Source organism: Anolis sagrei, chromosome 3, assembly GCF_037176765.1.
Source record: "Anolis sagrei isolate rAnoSag1 chromosome 3, rAnoSag1.mat, whole genome shotgun sequence".
NCBI classification, from domain to species: Eukaryota; Metazoa; Chordata; class Lepidosauria; order Squamata; family Dactyloidae; genus Anolis; species Anolis sagrei.
Window position 1 is genome coordinate 7,882,252 of NC_090023.1, and position 22,804 is coordinate 7,905,055.

Here is a 22,804-nt window from a genome sequence, read left to right on the forward strand (position 1 = left end):
CCAAAACACCCCTGACCATTTTAGCAGGCAGTGAAGGAGAAGAAGACTAGGACATGGAACAATGGCTTCAAACTACAAGAGAGGAGATTCCATCTGAACACGAGGAAGAACTTCCTGACTGTGAGAGCCGTTCAGCAGTGGAACTCTCTGCCCCAGAGTATGGTGGAGGCTCCTTCTTTGGAAGCTTTTAAACAGGGGCTGGATGGCCATCTATCAGGAGTGATTTGAATGCAATATTCCTGCTTCTTGGCAGAATGGGGTTGGACTGGATGGCCCAAGAGGTCTCTTCCAACTCTTTGATTCTATGATTCTAAGTCCTTTCATGGATCAAAAATGAGAACAAGAAGCCAAGAGGAAGAGGGCATCCTTCAACACTACAAAAGAGTCAATGCATTTTGATTGCTGCAGCTTAATGCTAGGGAATCCTGGGTGTTGTAGTTTGGCAAGATCTTTAGCCTTTTCTGCCTCAATGTGATAGTGCTTCACCAAATGACTCCCAGTATTCCATGGAATTGAGCCATGGCAGTTAAAGTAGTTCCCAAACTGCATTAAATCTATGGTGCAGCTCAGGCATGGTCAAACTTTGGCCCTCCATGTGTTTTGAACTTCAACTCCCACAATTCCTGCTTCTTGGCAGAATGGGGTTGGACTGGATGGTCCATGAGGTCTCTTCCAACTCTATGAATCTATGATTCTATTATAGGAGGCTTCAAGGGACTCTAAGTGAAATTAAGCAAGGGGCTTCGAATGGAATTAACAGCAAAGGAGAAACATACCCTTTCTCTGACTTAAAAAGAGCAATACGGAAGAAAATGTTTTTAAGTACAAGAGGGTACTTTCTTACACAGGATGCGTTGTGGTTAACTTCAAAGGTTGTAGCACAAGAAGGTACTTTCCATCAAAAGGTCAAGGGAGAGGGGCTGGAAAGAGTACTTTCCATGAAAAGAAAATGTTTTCTTTTGTTAAAGGTTGAAATTGTTGATGTCAGGCAGTGGTACTTTCCCTTTTTGTTTGCACTGGGCTATAAAGTTTGCAGATTTCAAGGGAAGAGCACGGCAGTCACTTGAAGGGTAGCTTCTGTGTATGTTGCCTGGTTGTCCGTCTTCTTCATGAAGAAATTAAAAATAAAACCTTGTTTTTTTATCTTTCATTGGGACTGTCCTTCCTTTCGTGCTCCCGCGACGCGGACCTACAAAGACCCAATTTAGGGTCTCTAACACTATGAATTCCTAACAGCATGGAGGGCCAAAGTTTGACCATTCCTGGTGTAGGTACACCCTTGGGAAATAGGTAACTGAATAGTCATTTCACCCAGATCCTAAAATTGTCCTATTTCGAGAAAGCAATTCATCTCAGTCTGCATCAGGCGCCTTCCGATTATGCACTTTCAGCTTAATGAGTCCTCACTTGTTGTGTTCTTTAAGGTTCCTTCTCAATTAGACCGATGGTTCTATTCCAAGGCGTTCACATTGAGATGCTATGGTGCATTTACCATAAAAGCTTGTTGCTTTGAATCACCCAAAGTCACCCCAGAAGAAAATACTTGTTAAGTTTTCAATTATCCCTGGATAATTTTTCACAGCCCTAAAGTTTACATTAGAAGTTGACCCATGTCAACATACTGCAGGACCCAGAAATGCTAGAAAGGTGTTCTCTCTAAGAATTTTATAGCACCTTTGACAGAAGTTGTGCTTCTGCTGAAAGACATTTATTTCAGTGTTATCAATAGATAATTCATAAAGTTCGAGAGGTGATGAAGTTCAGAAACAAGCCAGGGATTCAGTGTTATCAATGGTTTTGCATTTTAGGAGATGCGTATATAAGACATGCATAATGTAGCAAGGCACAATAATACTAATACTAATAATAGAATCTGAGAGTAAGAGTATAACTGCTGATCTACTGAACTTGTTGACCAAAATGTTTATTTATTTATTTACTTTATTTCTATACCACATTTCTCAGCCCTCAGGCGACTCAGGTTGGCTGTTCGAATCCGGGGAATGGGATAAGCTCCTGCTGTTAGCCCCAGTTTCTGCCAACTCAGCAGTTTGAAAATATGCAAATTTATTTATTTATTTATTTATTTATTTATTTACTGTGCTTATAGACCGCAATTCTCAGCCCTAGGGCGACTCATTGCGGTGTACAACATGAAAAAAAACACAAGTGTAATTACAAAACATAGTGCAACATAATCCACAATTCAACCGTATCATAAAAACATCATTATCAAACAACAACATTACTACCAGATTTCTACTACATTCCGAAACGTCTCATCGTCAAGCCACAATCCAATATCATTCCCGTTGTTCCATTCCTATGGTCAAGTTGCCAGTCATTGCACTTCTTGATCAAATGCCTTCTTAAATAGCCAGGTTTTTAGCTTCCTGCGGAATATTAACAGGGAGGGGGCTAGCCTGATGTCCACGGGAAGGGTGTTCCACAGCCGAGGAGCCACCACCGAGAAGGCCCTATCTCTCATCCCCGCCAGCCGTGCCTGTGACGCAGGCGGGATCGAGAGCAGGGCCTCCCCAGAAGATCTCAAAGTCCTCGTGGGCTCATAGGCCGAGAGGCGGTCAGTTAGGTATTTTGGGCTGGAACCATTTAGGGCTTTATAGGCCAATGCCAGCACCTTGAATTGAGCGCGGTAGCAGATCGGCAGCCAATGGAGCTGGTACAGCAGGGGGGTTGTATGCTCCCTGCGTCCCGCTCCTGTTAGTATCATGGCTGCCGCACGTTGGACCAGTTGGAGCTTCCGAGCCGTCTTCAAAGGCAACCCCACATAGAGAGCGTTGCAGTAGTCTAAGCGGGATGTAACCAGAGCGTGGACTACCGTGGCCAAGTCAGACTTCCCAAGATACGGGCGCAGCTGGCGCACGAGCCTAAGCTGTGCAAAAGCTCCCCTGGTCACCGCCGAGACCTGGGGCTCCAGGCTCAGCGATGAATCCAGGATCACACCCAAGCTGTGAACCTGCGCCTTCAAGGGGAGTGCGACCCCATCCAGCACGGGCTGTAACCCTATGCCCTGTTCAGCCTTGCGACTGACCAGGAGGACCTCTGTCTTGTCTGGATTTAGTTTCAGTTTGTTCGCCCTCATCCAGACCGTTACAGCAGCCAGGCACCGGTTCAGGACCAGAACAGCCTCCTTAGTAGCAGGTGGAAAGGAGTGACAAAGTTGGACATCATCTGCGTACAGATGACACCGTACCCTGAAACTCCGGATGATCTCCCCCAGCGGCTTCATGTAGATATTAAACAGCATGGGGGACAGTATTGAGCCCTGAGGAACCCCACACGACAAGGGTTGTGGGGTTGAACAGGTGTCCCCCAATAACACCTTCTGAGTAGATTTGAGTAGATCAATAGGTACCATCTTGGTGGGAAGGTAACAGCACTCCATGTAGTCATGCTGACCACATGACCTTAGAGGTGTCTATGGAAAAATCCAGCTCTTCGGCTTAGAAATGGAGATGAGCACCCCCCTCCCACCCCCAGAGTCAGAGACGACTAGACTTAATGTCAGGGAAAACCTTTACCTTTACCTTTACCTTTACCTTTACCTTTACCTTTACCTTTACCTTTACCTTTACCTTTACCTTTACTAGAGTTGAAAAAGACCCCAAGGGCGACCCATTTCACCCCCTGCCATGCAAGAAAACACACTCAAAGCACCCATGACAGATGGCCATCCGGCCTCTGTTTAAAAGCCTCCAGATAAGGGGACTCCACCACCCTCTTCTCTGAAGGTGGGGTACAATATAGTTAAAATATGTAGAAAAAGCATCATTAAAGCACATATATTAAAAGACATAGTTTTTGTCACACATAACTGTTAAAATAACAAAAATGCTTTTTTTAAAAAAAAAGAAGAAGGGGGAATGGAAATAAATAGACATGAGATGCTGATGATAGTGAAATAGAGTCAGGGGGAAATCATAGTCAGCAGAAAAACACAAACAAACCAATTGGTTTAATGGCATTTTTGAAGCTTGGACCTCTTCTGCCCTTTTTTTGCCTTCGTCAAACAGCAGACTCGGGAATTCAGATTAAATGACATGTTTTGCATAACCATTGGGGAGGTGTGAAGGGTATATTATGTAACACACCTGAGCTCTTCCTGAGAGGAGAAAGCTGGTACCATGTCAACCTCGATCCGGATGGCAAACGGGGCATGACTGGCCACGGAAAGCAAACAGATAGGGATAATGATTCAAAAGAAACATTTACTCTGTAGTCGATGCAAAGACAGTTTAGGCTGATGCGTCCGATTTTGCTGGGATAATTTACAAAGTGTTGTAGATCAGCCAGAGGCTGATGGTTTAACTGATCATTTAGAGAGGCTTTCCTGTGGCATAAAGTGATGGGCCTTCCAATCTGGGAAATTAAGGTCTGGGAAATGATGGTTCTCTCTGTGAAAAACCTGGCTCAGGAAGTGCAGGACTTCAAGGCCAGACCGAGGAGCCAGAGGGAGGAACAGCAGATAAGAGAGTGATAAGGAGGGTTCCCAGGAGAAATCACCTGTAGCTACGGAAATCAACAAAAAACTTTGTTTACAAATCAGAGCCAAAAATAGACTATGTCAGTCTGAGAGATTATGTGGGAAAGTTGTGGAGAAAATTCATGGGAGACGTAATGCTTTCATGGGTGTCTATTAAACAACAAGTTATTGTCGAAGGCTTTCATGGCCGGAATCACTGGGTTGTTGTAGGTTTTTTCGGGCTATATGGCCATGGACCATGGCCACATAGCCCGAAAAAACCCTACAACAACCCAAACAACAAGTTGTTTACCTTAAGGGCAGTTCAGGCAATGCTGCGTTAGAGTGAGAAGCTAAGCCTGAGTTCTCTGCTTCCTAGTTCAAGTCAAGCCCTGGTTTTGGATTTAATACATCCTGGAAGTTTTCTAGGTTCCTCTTCATATATTCCTCCTCAAGTTCTTACTAGTTATATCTGCTTGCTTGTGGACTTATGCAATACCTGGGCTTTCTGGCTGTCCCTGAACTTCATCACCTCTGGAACTTTATAAGACATTTGGATTATTGTTTTCTTAACACCTGTTGCTAAACCTTTTTGGATTATATTCCTTATTCTCACTTTTTAATATGCTTTTTATGTGTATTTACAATAAACTGTTGGTTTATATTCCTGGACTCTTGTGTGGTTCAGTGGTCGTAGGCCTGGTGTCAGAACCCAGACACCTTAAAGAGCCAGACTCAGGAGTATGTCCAAAAGAACAGTTTATTAAAGCAAAGCAAAAGAGACTCAGAGGCACGTACTTCAGTGCCTCTGGTCAAAACTCAAAAGTTGCAGCAATTTCCAGCTTGAAAAACAAACTAAGGCAATAATACAGATTATCCTGCAAAAAAATCCAGATTAAACAAGAGAACTTCCAAAAAACCCCAAAATCACACAGTAAATGGAAAACAATCAAACAAGAAGCTGTGAAGAAGAGCCGTCGTCCAAATGAAGTCCAAAGTCGAAGAAATCCAAGTCCAAAGATGCGAGGTTCCAAAGTCCACAAGGCAGCGTCGTTGTCAGAAATTTATTTCTTTGATGCACTTATTAACCGCCATTCTCAGCCCATTAGGGCGACTCATGGCGGTGTACAAATACATATAGAAGACAATTTACAAAGGAAACCAATTACAACAACATATAGACTATACAACAATTACAGCATTCTGTAATCAAGGAAAGGGGAAATCCGCACTCATGAGAATCCAAGCCGGTTGGTAACACGAAGGCAAACAGCAACCTGCAGATTCAGGACCCAAGCCCAACAGGAAAGCAGCAGCGACAAGACCCAAGGCACAAAACCAACACTTTGCCTACTGCAACATTCTATCATTTCAGTGCCTACTTTTATCTTACAACTCATCAGCCGATGATGAGTTGCCCTTCCACCCCATCCTCATCACTCTCAGCTGGTTTAGCTTCCACAGCTGAGTGCTAACACCCATCCCTCCAACTCTTCCACCTCTTGTCAAGATTTAGGTCTCCCCAGGATTCCACAGTATCACCAGATTGCCAGTCCCCGCCACCAGAAAACCCCGCAAATGTGTCACTAGTCGTTGGTTGAGTACACACATTCTGAACCTCTTGTACCTTGGTCCAATCCAGTGATTCCTCCTCATCCCCGTCACTCCCAGACCCATCATTCCCAGAAAAACCCATGAAATCCTCTTCTTCCATGGGAGCAGTAAGTATATCCCGAATCTTCTTTCTCTGACACTCATCTGACTCCTGCTCCCGAGTAATCCTCTTAGTTCCCCTATTCACATCCACTGTATCTCCTTCCTCCTCCTCACTCATTTCACTCTCGGAGAACCCTTCGAAGGACTCTTCATCAGTGGGAGACATAAGTATCTCCCGGATCCTCTTCCTCTGCTGTTTCTCATCCAACACCTGAGCACCTCTTTTCCCTCCTCTGCCACTCTTACTACCAGTTGCAGCATTGCCAACAGACTCTACTACAGTGTTTCTCAACCTGGGGGTCGGGACCCCTGTGAGGGTCGTGAGGGGGTGTCAGAGGGGTCGCCAAAGACCATCAGAAAATATAGTATTTTCTGTTGGTCATGGGGGTTCTGTGTTGAAAGTTTGGTCCAATTCTATCGTTGGTGGGGTTCAGAATGCTATTTCATTGTGGGTGAACTATAAATCCCAACAACTACAACTCCCAAATGTCAAGATCTATTTTCTCCAAACTCTACCAGTGTTCACATTTGGGCATATTGGGTATTTGTGCCAAGTTTGATCCAGATCCATCATTGCTTGTGTCCACAGTGTTCTCTGGATATAGGTGAACTACAACTCCAAAAACACAAGGTCAATGTCCACCAGACCTTCCCAATATTTTCTCTTGGTCATGGGAATTCTGTGTGCCAAGTTTGATTCAATTCTATCATTCATGGAGTTCAGAAGGCTCGTTGATTTAAGGTGAACTATAAATCCCAGCAACTCCAGCATTACCAAATGACAAAATCAATCACCTTCAACCCCACCAGTATTCAGATTTGGGGTGTATCGGGTATTTGTGCCAAATTTGGTCCAGTGACTTAAAATGCAACCTGCATATCAGATATTTATTACAATTCATTACAGTAGCAAAATTACAGTTATGAAGTAGCAATGAAAATAATGTTATGGTTGGGGGTCACCACAACATGAGGAACTGTACTAAGGGGTCATGGCATTAGGAAGGTTGAGAACCACTGCTCTACTACAACACCTGGAGTGCAACACAAAGAGGAACTAGATATTCCAATGGTGCATCTACACAGCAGAATTTGACACAACTTTAAATGCCATGCATCAGAACTATGGAATCCCATGTGCATCATAGATTTCTCCATGTCTTTTGATGGTCTTGGCTCATGTTGAGCTTGTGGCCTACTAAGACTCCTAGATCCCTTTCCAATGGACTGTTTCCAAGCCAGGGATCACCCATCCTATATACCTGTGTTCCATTTCTATTGTCAAAGGGTAGTCCCTGTTGGCATTCATTCTGTCCATTTGGGTCCAGCTTTCTCATCTGTTCAGATCATTACCAGTCTGCGCCATGTTTCTCGTCTGATCACGCTTCAATGAGAATGATTGTGGGTGAGAATCCAAAATTCCAAAACCAAACAACTCTAGAGAAAATTCACCATGGCATCCGGTGAGGGCACCATCCATCAAATGCTGAAGGTTCTTGATGGGCATAAAAAGTGTATCTATCCTCTCCGGTCACGATTTGAAAACTCATGATGTTTCCTGTGTTAAATTAATTTTTAGGAACAAGAAGTTCCCTAGAAATCGGGTGGGAGGGATGGCTAATAGGGTATGATTTTCTAACACTTTGATTTCCCAAGTTACAAAGCTGGAATGGTCATAATGTGGACCGCAGGCCACATCTGGCCCGCAGTGCCCTATTTGCGGTCTCCTAGGATTCAAAACTTTTGTGTGTGTTCCCAAATGCCTTCTTTGTAAGCAAGGAAGACTAGACTCCACAAAAGGGATGCAGATGAGCATTGAGATCAAAACTGAGACCAAGAACATGTACCCTTCTTACACTTTGTATCAGATATTTATCTATTTACTTACCGTAATATACAATTTAAACATTTAGCATATAATATAAAAACCATAAAAATATTAAAAAACATAAATTATCAGCGTCTTCTTATTAAAATCATTATCGAGTCGCATTGTCCAGTCATTCCGTAGTTCCATATTTACCTGTTACTCGAAGAGCCAGGTTTTGACTTTTTTACGAAATGTCAGGAAGGAGGGGGCCGATCTAATATCCCTGGGGAGGGAGTTCCACAACTGAGGGGCCACCACTGAGAAGGTCCTGTCTCTCATCCCTGCCAGACCCATCTGTGAAGGAAGCGGGAATGAGAGCAGGGCCTCCCCAGATTATCTTAGATTCCTAGATGGTTCATAAGGAGAGATTTGTTTGGACAGGTAAGCTGGGCCAGAACTGTTTAGGGCAATGGATCTCAACCTGGGGTCCCCAGATTTTTTTGGCCCACAACTCCCAGAAATCCCAGCCAGTTTACCAGCTGTTAGGGTTTCTGGGAGTTGAAGGCCAAAAACATCTGGGGACCCCAGGTTGAGAACCACTGGTTTAGGGCATTATTGGCTAAAGCCCAGTAGAAAACTGGAAGCCAGTGGAGCTGGTGCAACAGAGGAGTTGTATTTTCCCTGAATGTCGCTCCCGTTGGCAACCTGGCTGCTGCCTGCTGGACCAATTGAAGCTTTCGAGCAGTCTTCAAAGGCAGCCCCACGTAGAGTGTGTTGCAGTAGTCTATATGGGATGTAATCAGAGCATGGACTACCATGGCCAAGTCAGACTTCCTAAGGTATGGGCACAGCTGGCGCACAAGTTTTAACTGTGCAAATGCTCCTCTGGTCACTGCCGACACCTGCAGTTCCAGGCTCAGCGATGAATCCAGGATCACTCCCAAGCTGCGAACCTGCATCTAATTATTGAAGAACCCAGTCACATGGCTTTTGGAGGTTCGCTTTTTTCTCTACAAGGTTTCTCTGTGTCTTTTGATCACTCAAGGTGACACATGCATAAGTGAGCAAAGTCACATGCGCCTTATCCTGGCATCACAAGAATCCATGTAGTTGATCCAAAGTGGATTTAAATTATAATACGACTAGTATTCATGGTTTCGCATCCTCTTTGAATTTCTTCTTTACTAAACAATTGGGAAAATCGGATTGGAGGAGAAGAAACTATACCTCCTAGGCTTTATCAGCAAGCAAGGTCATGTTGGCTCTGGTTTTGGGAGTTGTAGTGTTCCTTTTCCAATCCTCTCCCAAACTTCGTGAAATTGTGCATTTGAGCAAAAGAAAATGGATTTAGAGGAGCATTTCCCAAATTCTGAAATTGATAGATCAATAGGTATTGCTCTGGCGGGAAGGTAATGCCGCTCCATGCAGTCATGCCAGCCACATGACCTTGGAGGTGTCTATGGACAACGCCAGCTCTTCAGCTTAGAAATGGAGATGAGCACCAACCCCCAGAGTCGGACATGACTGGACTTAATGTCAGGGGAAAACCTTTACCTTTAATCCCTGATAATAATCAGCCAATGCAGTTGAAGTTTTGGGTGGTTAATGTCCAAAACACCAGGAAAACTACAGTTTGGGAGCCACTGCTTTAGGTATTTGGAACCCATGGCTCTTTGAATACAGCTCCCATCAGCCCCAACAGTGTGGGAGAGGGTGTGAGTTGCAGTCAAGCCATATAGGAACGATCATACGACACCTGCTCTGGTGTCAGATGGCTAAGTTTACTTAAGAGGGATCCGTGATGGAAAGCAAAAATGGTCCACGTTGGAAATTATGGAGCTCTTATCCCTCGGAGAACAGAGGTCATCAGCAAATCTAGCCTCTCTGTTGCACTGAAGCAGCAAAAAGAGACACTTTGTTCTCAGCTTTAATTCATTAGGAGAAGGTGCTTGATGAGTACAGTCAACACTCGGCGCTCGGGACCAGATGGAAAATCCACGGCAGCAAGAAAAACCTTAAGGACAGGACCTGCCTAATAATAGCTGCTCCATCCACGGTTGCTAGTTTCAAGATAGATTGCAGTAGCTCACATGATGATGATGCTGTTGTTTTTTATAGCTTCCCGATATGGGCAACAGCCTCATTTTTGCAGCCTCCAAAATATAATTTTTTTTCATGCCATCTCTTTTCTCTTTGGCCCAAATAAAGTAAAGAAAAGTACTTGTCAACAGTGCGATTTCGGTTCCAGAATCTACAAAATTACATTGCAGGGAATGATAACTGGCCCCAAATGTCACATCACTTACCGCTAAGGTTGCTAGGCCTGTCCTCAAATGTGCCGTCGCGCCTGGGGGCTATAACTCTTAGTGAAAGAGGCATCTTTCCCCAGGAGATTGCTTCTTGCCCTCCTATAGGAAACTGGAACTCCCAAAGACCAAAACACAACAGATAACTCAAAATGGTATTTATTGTTCACAATGAGTTATCTTTCTCAGGAATAAGCTTGATGTTTCAACAGGGATAAAGGAAATATACTTTACAATCTCTAAAGTCCAAGGAATTTGCAGATGAGAAGCTTTTCCTGTTTCCTCTTTCCTCAATGGCTGTGAATATCGGAATAAACACAACCCTAGATCAATGGCCTATGTTGAAGGGACAACATGGGGGGACCGGTTTAAAGGCGCTTGGGTCTCCTCAATGTTGTCCAGGACGATCTGGACATAAAGCATGAGTCCCAAGGGTTAAAAACCTTAGAACTGGTGCTGAGAGGTAATTTAAGCAGGGGCTTTTAGAGCCAAGTCTCTTACTCACATCCATCCGATAGAAACTCTGATGGCAGAATTAAAAAGGGGAAGCACTCCCCTCCTCCACGAAGAGGTGGAACCAAAACAATTGAGCTTGAGAAAGCAATTCAACTGGTGCAAACAACACTGATTGACAGCTATAAATAACCAATCAATCCAACTATACATAAGCAGGGTAAAAAGGCAGGATTAAGCATGATACAACAGTTTAAATCTTGCAACTAACAGTTCTACACATAGGTGGTGCCACTCGCGCCGTAACATCAAAGCAGAAGGGAGTGTCATTATGACTCCCCTCAGTCTAGATAGGTAAAGGTAAAGGTTTTCCCCTGACATTAAGTCCAGTTGCGTCCGACTCTGGGGTGCAGTGCTCATCTCCATTTCTAAGCCAAAGAGCCGGCGTTGTCCATAGACACCTCCAAGGTCATGGGGCCAGCATTACTGCATGGAGCGCCATTACCTTCCTGCCGGAGCGGTACCTATTGATCTACTCACATTTGCATGTTTTCAAACTGCTAGGTTGGCAGAAGCTGGGGCTGACAGCAGAAGCTCACATCGCTCCCCGGATTCGAACCTGCGACCTTTCGGTCAATAAGCTCAGCAACTCAGTACTTTAACCCACTGTGCCACCAAGGGCTCCTTCAATCTAGATACTAGACTCCTATTGATGCAGCCTATTTATTTATTTAGTTACTTACAGTATTTATATTTCACTCCGCAGTTGTAGTGGTTCAGCCTGTGATTGTCACTTTGCCACAGGACTCAAAGGAGAATGATCATGGCCCTTTAGAGGTTCCCATGTCTGACTTAAATGATCAGGTTCCTGTTGATTCTCAGGGGGTTGTGAATGCAGATGAGGACAAAGACAATTCAGTTAGCCAGAGTGAAACTGAGGATTCTGGGATTGTTGGTTCACAAGGCAAAGATGTCTTGAGAAATAGGCTGAAGACGAACAATCAAGGTTAGATAGAGATAGTGAAAGGAATTGACTAATGAGCAAACCAGAGGAGGCAATCTTTGATTGCAAAGGCCAAATTTATCAGGATCGCCACCTGGATTTAGGGAGGAGGCGTTCAGCAAGATTAAGAGAAAAAAGGGGGTCAGGGAGAGGTTTCCCAAGGGAAATAGAATGCTTTAGCTATGGCTTTCTGAATAAATATAGGGCCTGTGAATCTATACTCTTCAGTGAGTCCAATGTTTAGTTTTCATGCCTGCTCCATGCCTTCTTGTTCATAGAATCATAGAATCATAGAGTTGGAAGAGACCTCATGGGCCATCCAGTCCAACCCCGTGCTAAGAAGCAGGAATATTGCATTCAAATCACCCCTGACAGATGGCCATCCAGCCTCTGTTTAAAAGCTTCCAAAGAAGGAGCCTCCACCACACTCCGGGGCAGAGAGTTCCACTGCTGAACAGCTCTCACAGTCAGGAAGTTCTTCCTAATGTTCAGATGGAATCTCCTTTCTTGTAGTTTGAAGCCATTGTTCCATTGCATCCTAGTCTCCAGGGCAGCAGAAAACAAGCTTGCTCCCTCCTCCCTGTGACTTCCTCTCACATATTTATACATGGCTATCATGTCTCCTCTCAGCCTTGTATTGTTCAGGCTAAACATGTCCAGCTCTTTAAGCCACTCCTCATAGGGTGTGTTCTCCAGACCCTTGATCATTTTAGTCGCCCTACTCTGGACACTTTCCAGCTTGTCAATATCTCTCCTGAATTGGGGTGCCCAGAATTGGACACAATATTCCAGGTGTGGTCTAACCAAAGCGGAATAGAGGGGTAGCATGACTTCCCTGGATCTAGACACTATGCTCCTATTGATGCAGACCAAAATCTCATTGGCTTTTTTTGCTGCCACATTACATTGTTGGCTCATGTTTAACTTGTTGTCCACAAGGACTCCAAGATCATGTATAATTTTGCTTCATATCCATGTTCTGTCTGAGATTTTTTTTAAGTTGTGTTATCCTGATTTCAAGCTCTTGCATTTGGATTGTTTGGTTCAAGTTTGCTCCTGTTTCTTCAAGGGACTTTGGTCTTTGCAAACTTTTGGACTGAAAGACTATTATCCTGTAGACTTAGTCATTTGGATTTTGGGACTATTCTGTTTCCTGACTTGGATTTTGCCTGGACATCATTACATTGTTTATTGGATAGTTTTGTGGACATTTTCCTATTTCCTATTCGAATGCTTTTTACCTTTTTGACAATTGCTATTTTAATCTATATAAATAAAAATGTAATGTTCGTTTGTGGGATTAACATAATTCAAAAACCACTGGACGAATTGCTGCCAAATTTGGCCACAAGACACCTACCAACCCAAGGAGTGACCATCACTCAAAAAATTGATTTTGTCATTTGGGAGTTGTAGTTGCTGCATTTATAGTTAGCCTACAAGAAAAAAGCATTCTGAACTCCACCAATGATAGAATTGAACCAAACGTGGTACACAGCACACCCATGACCAACAAAAAACACTAGAAGGGTTTGGTGGCCATTGACCTTGAGTCTGGGAGTTGTAGTTCACATACATCCAGAGAGCACTGTTGACTCAAACTATGATAAATCTGGACCAAACTTGGCACAAATATTTCATTTGCCCAAATATGAACACAGGTAGAGACTGTGGAAAATAGACCTTGACATTTGGGAGTTGTAGTTACTGGGATTTACAGTTCACCTACAATCAAAGAACATCCTGAACCCCACCAACGACAGAATTGGGACAAACTTCCCCCATGACCAACAGAAAATACGTAAGGCCATCCAGTCCAATTCCCTTCACCAGGGCAAGAAAACATAATCAAAGACCTCCTGACAAAAAACCATCCAGCCATATATATAGATAGATATATGATTCACACACACACATATCGTATTATAGATTTGAAGGACAATGATATGTTATATGTTCCAGAGTAGGCCAACCAAACAATCTCTACATCAACACTGACAAAGAAACAGCAAGAAATACTGTTTACAAGCATAAATAAATTACTTATATTGGAAACCAACAATTTCTCGTTACTTTATTTTCCGGATCAGCAGACTGGGCCACAGCAACGTGTGGCAGGGGATGGCTAGTCTTCAATAAACTGCTTTGCTTATTAAAGAACATTGGTGTGTTTGTGGGTTCAAAGGTGCCTTGGTGTACAACAGCAGGGACTCAGGGTGGATTACAATGCACATATACATGGAAAACATTCAATGCCAGTTAGACATACAACATATATAGACAGACACAGAGGCAATTTAACATTCCAGCTGTGCCCAAGCTTTTTCCAGCTTCATGAGGGTATGATGGATTCCAGCTCGATTCTGACTACAGGGGGAACTACCGCTTCACCATCCATTGTGACACCGAGTCCCTTGATGGAGTACTTCCTCATTCTTCAGCATGCTGCTGGAAGGTTTTTATCACGTCGTAAATTAGTTAAATTAGCCTCCCCAAATAAGCAATACCTACATTTCCTATTTGACAGATGCAACTGTCTTTCAGGCTGCATAGGTAGACAGCAAGCTAGTCGAATGGCCAGAAGCTCACTTTGACCCAGGCTGGCTTCGAACTCATGACCTTTCTGTCAGTAGTGATTTAATGCAGCTAGCTCTCAGCTAACTAACTACCTAACAGCCCTAGAATAGGGTTGGCATTTTTAGCTGCTGCACTACACTGTTGACTCATGTTCACTTTGTGGGCTACTAAGACTCCTAGGTCCCTTTCACGTGGACTGTTTTTAACCCATCCTATATCGATACAGTACAAGCATCCAATAATCCAATAATTGTGTGGATCAGCCACAATTTCTCCCACCTTTTGAAGAAAATGTGTTCCAGTGGGTAAGTGTCCACTTTCTCCACAGAGCCTGAAAGAACTGAACATGGTCTTTGCTCTTACAGTTGGTGAAAACTGTGGATTTGGATCCTGCCAAGAACTACGTCTTTGGCTTCCATCCCCATGGGATCCTGGTGGCCGGAGCTTTTGTCAACTTCTGCACTGAAGCCACAGGATTTTCCAAGATGTTTAGAGGCCTGAGCCCTCACCTGATGCTGTTGGATCTTTGGTTCAGAGCCCCATTCTTTCGAGACTATGTCATGAGTGGAGGTAAGGCATAACAGAGTTGGAAGGTGTAGCGAGGGAGGGAGACTATTTCTTTATTTAAGAAAAACCTCTTTACTCTTATAATGATTCAGTTTCTTCTTTTATCTTGGCTGGGACTTTCTGTGTACTGTTTAACCTTTGTACAGACAATGAGACACTCTTCTGTATAACCAAGTAACACAGTTTATTTATAACTTCTGGCTCCAACGCTTGTGGTTACATTTGTGTTTTGAGGCTTGCAGTCAGTATAGTATACTTGGTTTACTTTTCTGAAATAGACTTTCAATGACTGCATAGAGTACCATTACCTTCCTGCCGGAGCGGTACCTATTGATCTACTCACATTTGCATGTTTTTTAACTGCTAGGTTGACAGAAGCAGGGGCTGACAGCAGAAGCTCACGCCGCTGCCTGGATTTGAACCTGCGATCTTTCTGTCAACAGGTTGTTTATGTTTGTTTGAGCAGCAGGCAGAAGACAGAAGGTTGTGCACCTGTATCCCTTGGATAGGCTTCTTCCTTTCTGGCTTGCTGCACCATATTCTTGGAATAGCCTCCCTGAGCATTTATAGACTTCTTCCCTCATTATATGGCTTCAAACTGATGATTGTGAAGAACTATGTTGCCCTTGTTTTGTGTGTCTGTCACCATTTCATTCTACTTATTGCTCTCTTTTCAACTCTTAATTGGGTTGCTGTAGGCCTTTTGGGCTATATGGCCATGTTCTAGACGCATTCCCTCCTGACGTTTCTCCTGCATCTATGGCAGGCATCTTCAGACCTCACAACCTCTGAGAATGCCTGCCATAGATGCAGGAGAAACATCACAAGAGAATGCTTCTAGAACATGGCCATATAGCCTGAAAAACCTACAACAACCCAGTGATTCCAGCCATGGAAGCCTTCGACAATACATTTTAACCCACTCCGCCACTGGCTAAAGCAATCCCAAAAGACACTCATCCAACCTGTTTAAAAGACCCTCAAAGAAGGAGAATCCAATCCCAACCAAGAAATACTTCCACATATTTAGGTGGAATCTCTTTTCATGCATTTTAATCTATCAGTTTATTTTCCAAAGCAGCAGATATGAAGCTAGCTCCATCTTCAACATGGCATCCCTTCAGATGTAAATGTCCCCTCTCCATTTTTTCTTCTTCTTTATCTCATCTGAGAAATGGAGAAGATATATTGTCGAAGGCTTTCATGGCCTGAATCACTAGGTTGTTGTAGGTTTTTTCGGACTATATGGCCATGTTCTAGAGGCATTTTCTCCTGACATTTCCCCTGCATCTATGGCAAGCATCCTCAGAGTTAGTGACGTCTGTTGGAACTAGGAAAAAGGGGTTTATATATCTGTGGAATGACCACGGTGGGACAAAGAACTCTTGTCTGTTGGAGCTAGGTGTGAATGTTTCAACTGACCACCTTGATTAGCATTTGAAGGCCTGCCTGAGCCTGGAGCACTGCCTCTCAACCCTCTCAACAAAAGTTTGCTCCAGGCGCTGCCAGGCAATCAAATGCTAATCAACGTGGCCAGTTGAAACATTCACACCTAGCTCCAACAGACAAGAGACCTTTGTCCCACCCTGGTCATTCCACAGATATATAAACCCTTTTTCTTAGTTCCAACAGACCTCACTACCTCTGAGGATGCTTGCCATAGATGCAGGCGAAACATCAGGAGAAAATGCCTCTAGAACATGGCCATATAGCCCGAAAAAAACCTACAACAACCCAATGGAGAAGATAGTTCAGGCCCCAAGTTCAGCTTGAACACTTTGCTCTCTGTCTCTTGCATTTCCTAACCCAGGTTTGGTGGCCTCTGAGAAGGAGTCTGCTGCCCACATCCTAAGGAAGCCCGGAGGTGGGAATGTGCTCATCATTGCCGTCGGAGGAGCGAGGGAAGCCTTGGACGCTCGGCCTGGAGCGTTCACCTTACTGCTGGCCAACCGGAAGGGCTTTGTCCGGCAGGCCTTACAACATGGGTAAGGTGGCTAAGGGAGGACCATCTCAGGACCTAAGATTTCAGGGCCAAAATGTGAGACCTAAGGAGGACTACAGGTGACATCACATACGTTACAACTGCTGAGGTCATTCAGAAGGACATATGGAGCATCAACTAGAGTTGATGGGTAACGATTTTGGACACATATACTTCAACGATTTTGGACACATATACTTCAACCCTGTGGGATTAATGCAGTTTGGAAGCACTTTGACTCAATGCCATGGCTCATTGCTATGGGACCTTGGGATTTGCAGTTTGGTGAGGCACCAGCACTCTTTGGCAGAGAAAGTGAAAGGCTTTGTAAAACTATAACAGTCCCAGGTTTCCATAGCATTGTGCCAAGGCAATTAAAATGAGTTAAACTGCATTTATCTACAGTGTAGATGCACCCTTAGTTAAGAATGACATCCCTGTTTTGGACTGTAGATTCCAAAATAGTAGGAAATTGTAAGCACAGAAGTGACTTTTCCAAGCTGTGTTCCTCAGACACCATAGCATGAATTTTCTGTGAAACACATTTCTTTTCTCTTCTTACCTTCTTTTGTTTTTTCCTTCCTCCCTCCCTTCTTTCCTTCCTCCCTCCCTCCCTCCCTCCTTTCCTTTCTCCCTTCCTTCCTTCCTTCCTTCCTTCCTTCCTTCCTTCCTTCCTTCTTTCCTTCCATTTCTTCCACTTCTTCCGCTTCTTCCAGTGCCTCGCTTGTCCCAGTCTTTTCCTTTGGAGAGAATGAGTTGTTTGATCAAGTGGAGAACCCTCCAGGTTCCTGGCTGAGATGCACACAAGAAGTCTTGCAGCGGTTCATGGGCGTCTCCCTTCCACTCTTCCACGCCAGAGGAATCTTCCAGTACAGCTTCGGCTTGCTTCCGTATCGGAAACCAATCTTCACCGTGGGTAAGCTTTCTGCACTTGACAGACTTAATTAGCATTGAATGGCCTGCCTAACACCTCCCAACAAAGGATTCCCCCCCAGGCAGGAAGCAGCCAGGCTTTGAAGCTGCAAGGCCATTCAATGCTAATCAAGCTGGCCAATTCTAACATTCACACTTGACTCAAACAGACAAGAGTTCTTTCTCCCACCTTGGACATCATTCCACAGATATATAAACCCCACTTGTTCCAGTGTGCCTTTCCAGAATAATGATCCCAACGCATTTTGTCCTCCAAAGCACTTTATATTGTTTTAGGTCTGCTTGTATGTTTCCACAAACGCCCCATCACTTTTTCACCCATGTCCAGCATTATTTTTTAAATTTTTAATTACATTCGGCCTACCCATAGATTTTAAAGTGTGTTGTCCTACTTATGTTATGTTATTTTATTGTTTTGTTTTATTTTAATTGCTTGTATTTTTGTTGTTATTGCTTTTATTGTTGTATTATGGGCTCGGCCTCATGTAAGCCGCACCGAGTCCTTTGGGGAGATGGTAGTGGGATATAAATAAAGATTATTATTATTATTATTATTATTATTATTATTATTATTATTAGCCATTCCCTGCCACGTGTTTCTGTGGCCCACATGGGGGTTCTGTGTAGGAGGTTTGGCCCAATTCTGTCGTTGGTGGGGTTCAGAATGCTCTGTGGTTGTAGGTGAACTACAAATCCCAGCAACTACAACTCCCAAATGTCAAGGTTCTATTTTCCCCAAACTCCACCAGTGTTCACATTTGGGCATATTGAGTATTCGTGTAGAGTTTGGTCCAGATCCATCATTGTTTGAGTCCACAGTGATCTCTGGATGTAGGTGAACTACAACTCCAAAACCAAACAACACTGCCCACCAAACCCTTCCAGTATTTTCTGTTGGTCATGGGAGAACTGTGTGCCAAGTTTGGTTCAATTCCATCATTGGTGGGATTTAGAATGCTCTTTGATTGTAGGTGAACTATAAAATCCCAGCAACTACAATTCCCAAAGGACAAAATCAATTCTTTGAGTGAAGGACATACATTGGGTTGTTAGGTGTCTTGTGTCCAAATTTGGTGTCAATTCGTCCAGTGGTTTTTGAGTTCTGTTAATACCACAAATGAACATTACATTTTTAATGTATTGTTGAAGGCTTTCATGGCTGGAATCACTCAGTTCTTGTGGGTTTTTTCGAGCTATATGGCCATGTTCTAGAGGCATTTCTCCTGACGTTTCGCCTGCATCTATGGCAAGCATCCTCAGAGGTGACCTCACCTCTGAGGATGCTTGCCATAGATGCAGGCGAAACGTCAGGAGAAATGCTTCTAGAACATGGCCATATAGCCCGAAAAAACCCACAAGAACTGAGGATTACATTTTTATTTATATAGATTACTTGCCTACTTTCCAACAGGCCTCACAACTTCTGAGGATGGCTGTCGTAGATGTGGGTGAAACGTCAGGAAAGAATGCTTCTGGAACATGACCATATAGCCTGGAAAGCTCACAGCAATCCAATTAATGATCCTATTTTGTGCATCTTTGTGTGCATGTGTATGCTGAATACCAACATATCCTTCAAATAGTATGGGAATCCAGATCTATGCTGTATGTTCAAATAATAGGGATCCAGTTTATTGCATTCCATGATTCATCTTAACAACCTAGGTTCCCAGTTCCTTGCAGAATATACACTCCTTCCTGGACAATCTGGGCCCTTGTTTTACTGCTGGATATCCCCCAACATTCCCAAACAATCAGGGATCCTACTTTTGATACTGAAGCTAACAGTTCTTCTGCATCCTCTAGTATTTGGTTGCAGTGAACAAGTTACAGTTTGGCAGACATGGCTGGGACAAATCCAGCCAGTCCTTTTCAACAAGTTAATTCAAAAAGGCAGGTCTCTACAAGTAAAGTCACCTTCTCTGATGGGATTTGACAGGCGGCGATTACCTGTAATTGTTTGACACCTTGTTTGGACCGTCTCAGTGCTTTTACTTACTTTGGTCACCCTTGTAGCAGAAGACCTTTAATGAGATAGATCAAGGTTGGCCTCAAATAGTGGCAGCCTGTGGTTCTCTGACAAACACAATTAGTATGAAGTTTCAGCAAGAAGGGAGACAGATAACCCTTAGTGTTGATTTGGAAAAAGATTTCCCCATCATGGATTTTCTTTCCTATTTTGATATAGATATATAAAAATGCAAAACCAGAGTTGAAGAGATGCTATTAGGAGGCCATCATTAGTCAATACAAAATAACAGTAACCGTATGATCTAGATCAGGAGTGGGCAAACATGGGCTCTCCAGGTGTTTTGGACTTCAACTCCCACAATTCCTAACAGCCTAACAGGTGTTTGGGAGTTGAAATCCAAAATGCCTGGAGAGTCCATGTTTGCCCACTCCTGATCTAGAACCATGGAATAGAAGGGGGTTGGACTGGATGGCCCTGGGATTCTCTTCCAGCTCTATGATTTTGCTGACGTGCACCATAAAAGCACCATGAAGGATCTCAACCGATGTTTTCTTTCTTCCTGCTTATCTCCCCTGTTCACCCAATTCCTCCTCCCAGTTGGCAAACCCATCAGCGTTGAGAAGAATCCCAACCCCAGCCAAGAAGAAGTGGACGACTTACACCAGTTGTACATGGAGGAGCTGAGCAAGCTCTTTGAAGACCATAAACTGAAGTACAACGTTCCAGAGGACAAGCATCTCTCTTTCGTTTGAAGTCAGAAAGCCATGATCTGCATCGACTCCCTTGTTTACACTGGGTTGGATCCCCCCAAAAGTGGGAAGAAGCCATGAGTACAGCTGTATGAGCAATTGCACAAATACTGATGGAGTGCTACAATGTGTACAATTCTTATTTGCTCTTCTGCTGTTGCACTCTAGCCTTGGAACACTTTTTCACCCAGCACCACACCAAAGTCCCAGTAGTACTAATTACAGCAGTTTATTAGAAAAAGCATGTACAAAAGGGGGAAAGGGCATTCCCCAAAATGCAATAGAGAAGGAGCTATAACATAGCAGTAGTCCATATACAAAAGAACAGCCATCTATATACAAAAGAACAGTAGTCCAAAATAGCAAGGTCATGCTCAGGGATCTATGCGATCATAGGCATAAATCCCTAAGCATGAAAACAGAAACTTTTTCCAAGGCAAACTCCTTCAGAAACATAGACAAACACAAGACACTTGAATCATGAGCTTGAGATCTGAACCAGGAACTTGAATTGATGGCAACGTTGTCTGCTCTGGAGATACCAAGTAAGCATCACTTAATTTAAGATCAGGCCCAACCAAGAAGCCAGATTATGCCTCTAACACCTGGGTTTCAAGGACTTCCCAGAGTCTTTCTGAATGCCTAATTAATCTATCCTTCACTCTCTCTGTGCGGAGGCCTAATCTGATATCACAGGAAAACTCCCCATCTGCTGAAAGCCGATTCCCATGAGAAATGAACTAAGGAACGAACACTGGAATCCAAAACATCCTCAGGCTCATCTTCAACTGCCTGCATTTCTCACTGATCTAAGGCCTGCAAACCACCCTGATCACACACAGACTTCTTAGTGGAAAACCCATCATCCCCCTCGTCCTCTGAGAAATCCCCAGCCTCTTGTTGCTGAGCCCCAACATCTGCGCCCAGATGCATACAATGGTGTGAAAGCAAAGAACATATTTGACTGATTTTTTTTGCACAGATTGTTCTTGCTTGAGATCTAGATGTGCAACAAATTTGGTGTGGATAGACAGATACCTTTGAGTCTGATCTACTTGGTGTTGGCACCCATCTGAATACAGTAGACTCTCAGTTAACTCGTGAGGGCTAGTAGAGGCTAGATAAATGTAGTTTTTGGTTTGTTGAAACTTACTAATAGGTCTAATACTATGCCCCATCCTGTACCGTACCGTAAGCTCTGTATTAATGATATCAATATTGAATTACAGTAATTAAAAGCAAATTAAAACATGAAATACAGACATAACTCAATGTAATACAGCTTTACAAAACATCAAATCATTTGGGTGTCCCCTGGGCAACGTCCTTGCAGACGGCCAATTCTCTCACACCAGAAGCAACTTGCAGCTTCTCAAGTCACTCCTGGCACGACAAAAAAAGCGTTTACTGTATTATTACAATAGTACTGTGAATAAAGTATGCAATTAAGTGGCAGTTAACATTTATTTTATTTTTATTCTTATTTAAAGTATTATTTCTTTGATATTCTGACAGTTGCTTGTGGGTCCTGGTTGCTTGAGTTCTGGTTAACTGAGAGTCTACAGTATGCCAAATTCATCAGGATGAGGGCTTGCACACAATATACAAACAGGAACAGGAACTTTGGGTGTTTTCTTTACAGATATAAAGAAAGGAAATGGGGAATGCAAAATTAACAAAACAACGTTGAATCTGGAAAAATCTGCTTCAAGGTCGAGCTGAGAGTCATAAACCTCCTTCTTTTCACGTTCAATGATCATAAACATTTTTGGAACCCCGAACATTTGCCTTTGCTTTTGCCCAGTGTAACAAGGGGAAGGACTACACAAATTGTGTGGTTCCAATTGGAGTGGGAGGAATCAGGCTATGGGTGCCTCTAAACTGTAAAATTAATGCAATTTGACCCAACTTTAACAGCCTTGGTTCAATGCTATGGAGTCCTGGGAGTTATAGTTTGATGGGGGGCCCAACACTCTTTGCCTGAGAGGACTAAGACTGCAACCTCCTTGATTCAATAGCATAGCAGTTAAAGGGATGTCAAACAGCATTAATTCTACAGTGTAATATCAGAGAGGTGCAAACTTCGGCCCTCCAGTTATTTTGGACTTCAACTCCCACAATTCCTAACAGCTTCGGGCCCTTTCCTTTCCCCCCTCAGCCACTTAAGCCACTTAAGTGGCTGAGGGGGGAAAGGAAGGGGCCTGAGGCTGTTAGGAATTGTGGGAGTTGAAGTCCAAAACACCTGGAGGGTCGA

The 22,804-nt window shown here is 43.5% G+C and overlaps 1 protein-coding gene across 1 annotated transcript in view; it reads left to right on the forward strand.

Moving 5' to 3' along the window:
- The window catches only part of MOGAT2 (monoacylglycerol O-acyltransferase 2), a 50,423-nt gene extending 28,805 nt beyond the window's left edge, over window positions 1-21,618 (forward strand). Inside the window, exons 3-6 of the mRNA XM_067466213.1 lie at window positions 14,714-14,918; window positions 16,726-16,900; window positions 17,613-17,812; window positions 20,399-21,618. Of these exons, the coding sequence (XP_067322314.1) occupies window positions 14,714-14,918; window positions 16,726-16,900; window positions 17,613-17,812; window positions 20,399-20,553 (735 nt within the window). The 3' untranslated portion in view covers window positions 20,554-21,618. The remainder of the gene's footprint in view (window positions 1-14,713; window positions 14,919-16,725; window positions 16,901-17,612; window positions 17,813-20,398) is intronic.
- Window positions 21,619-22,804: the final 1,186 nt, after the last annotated feature.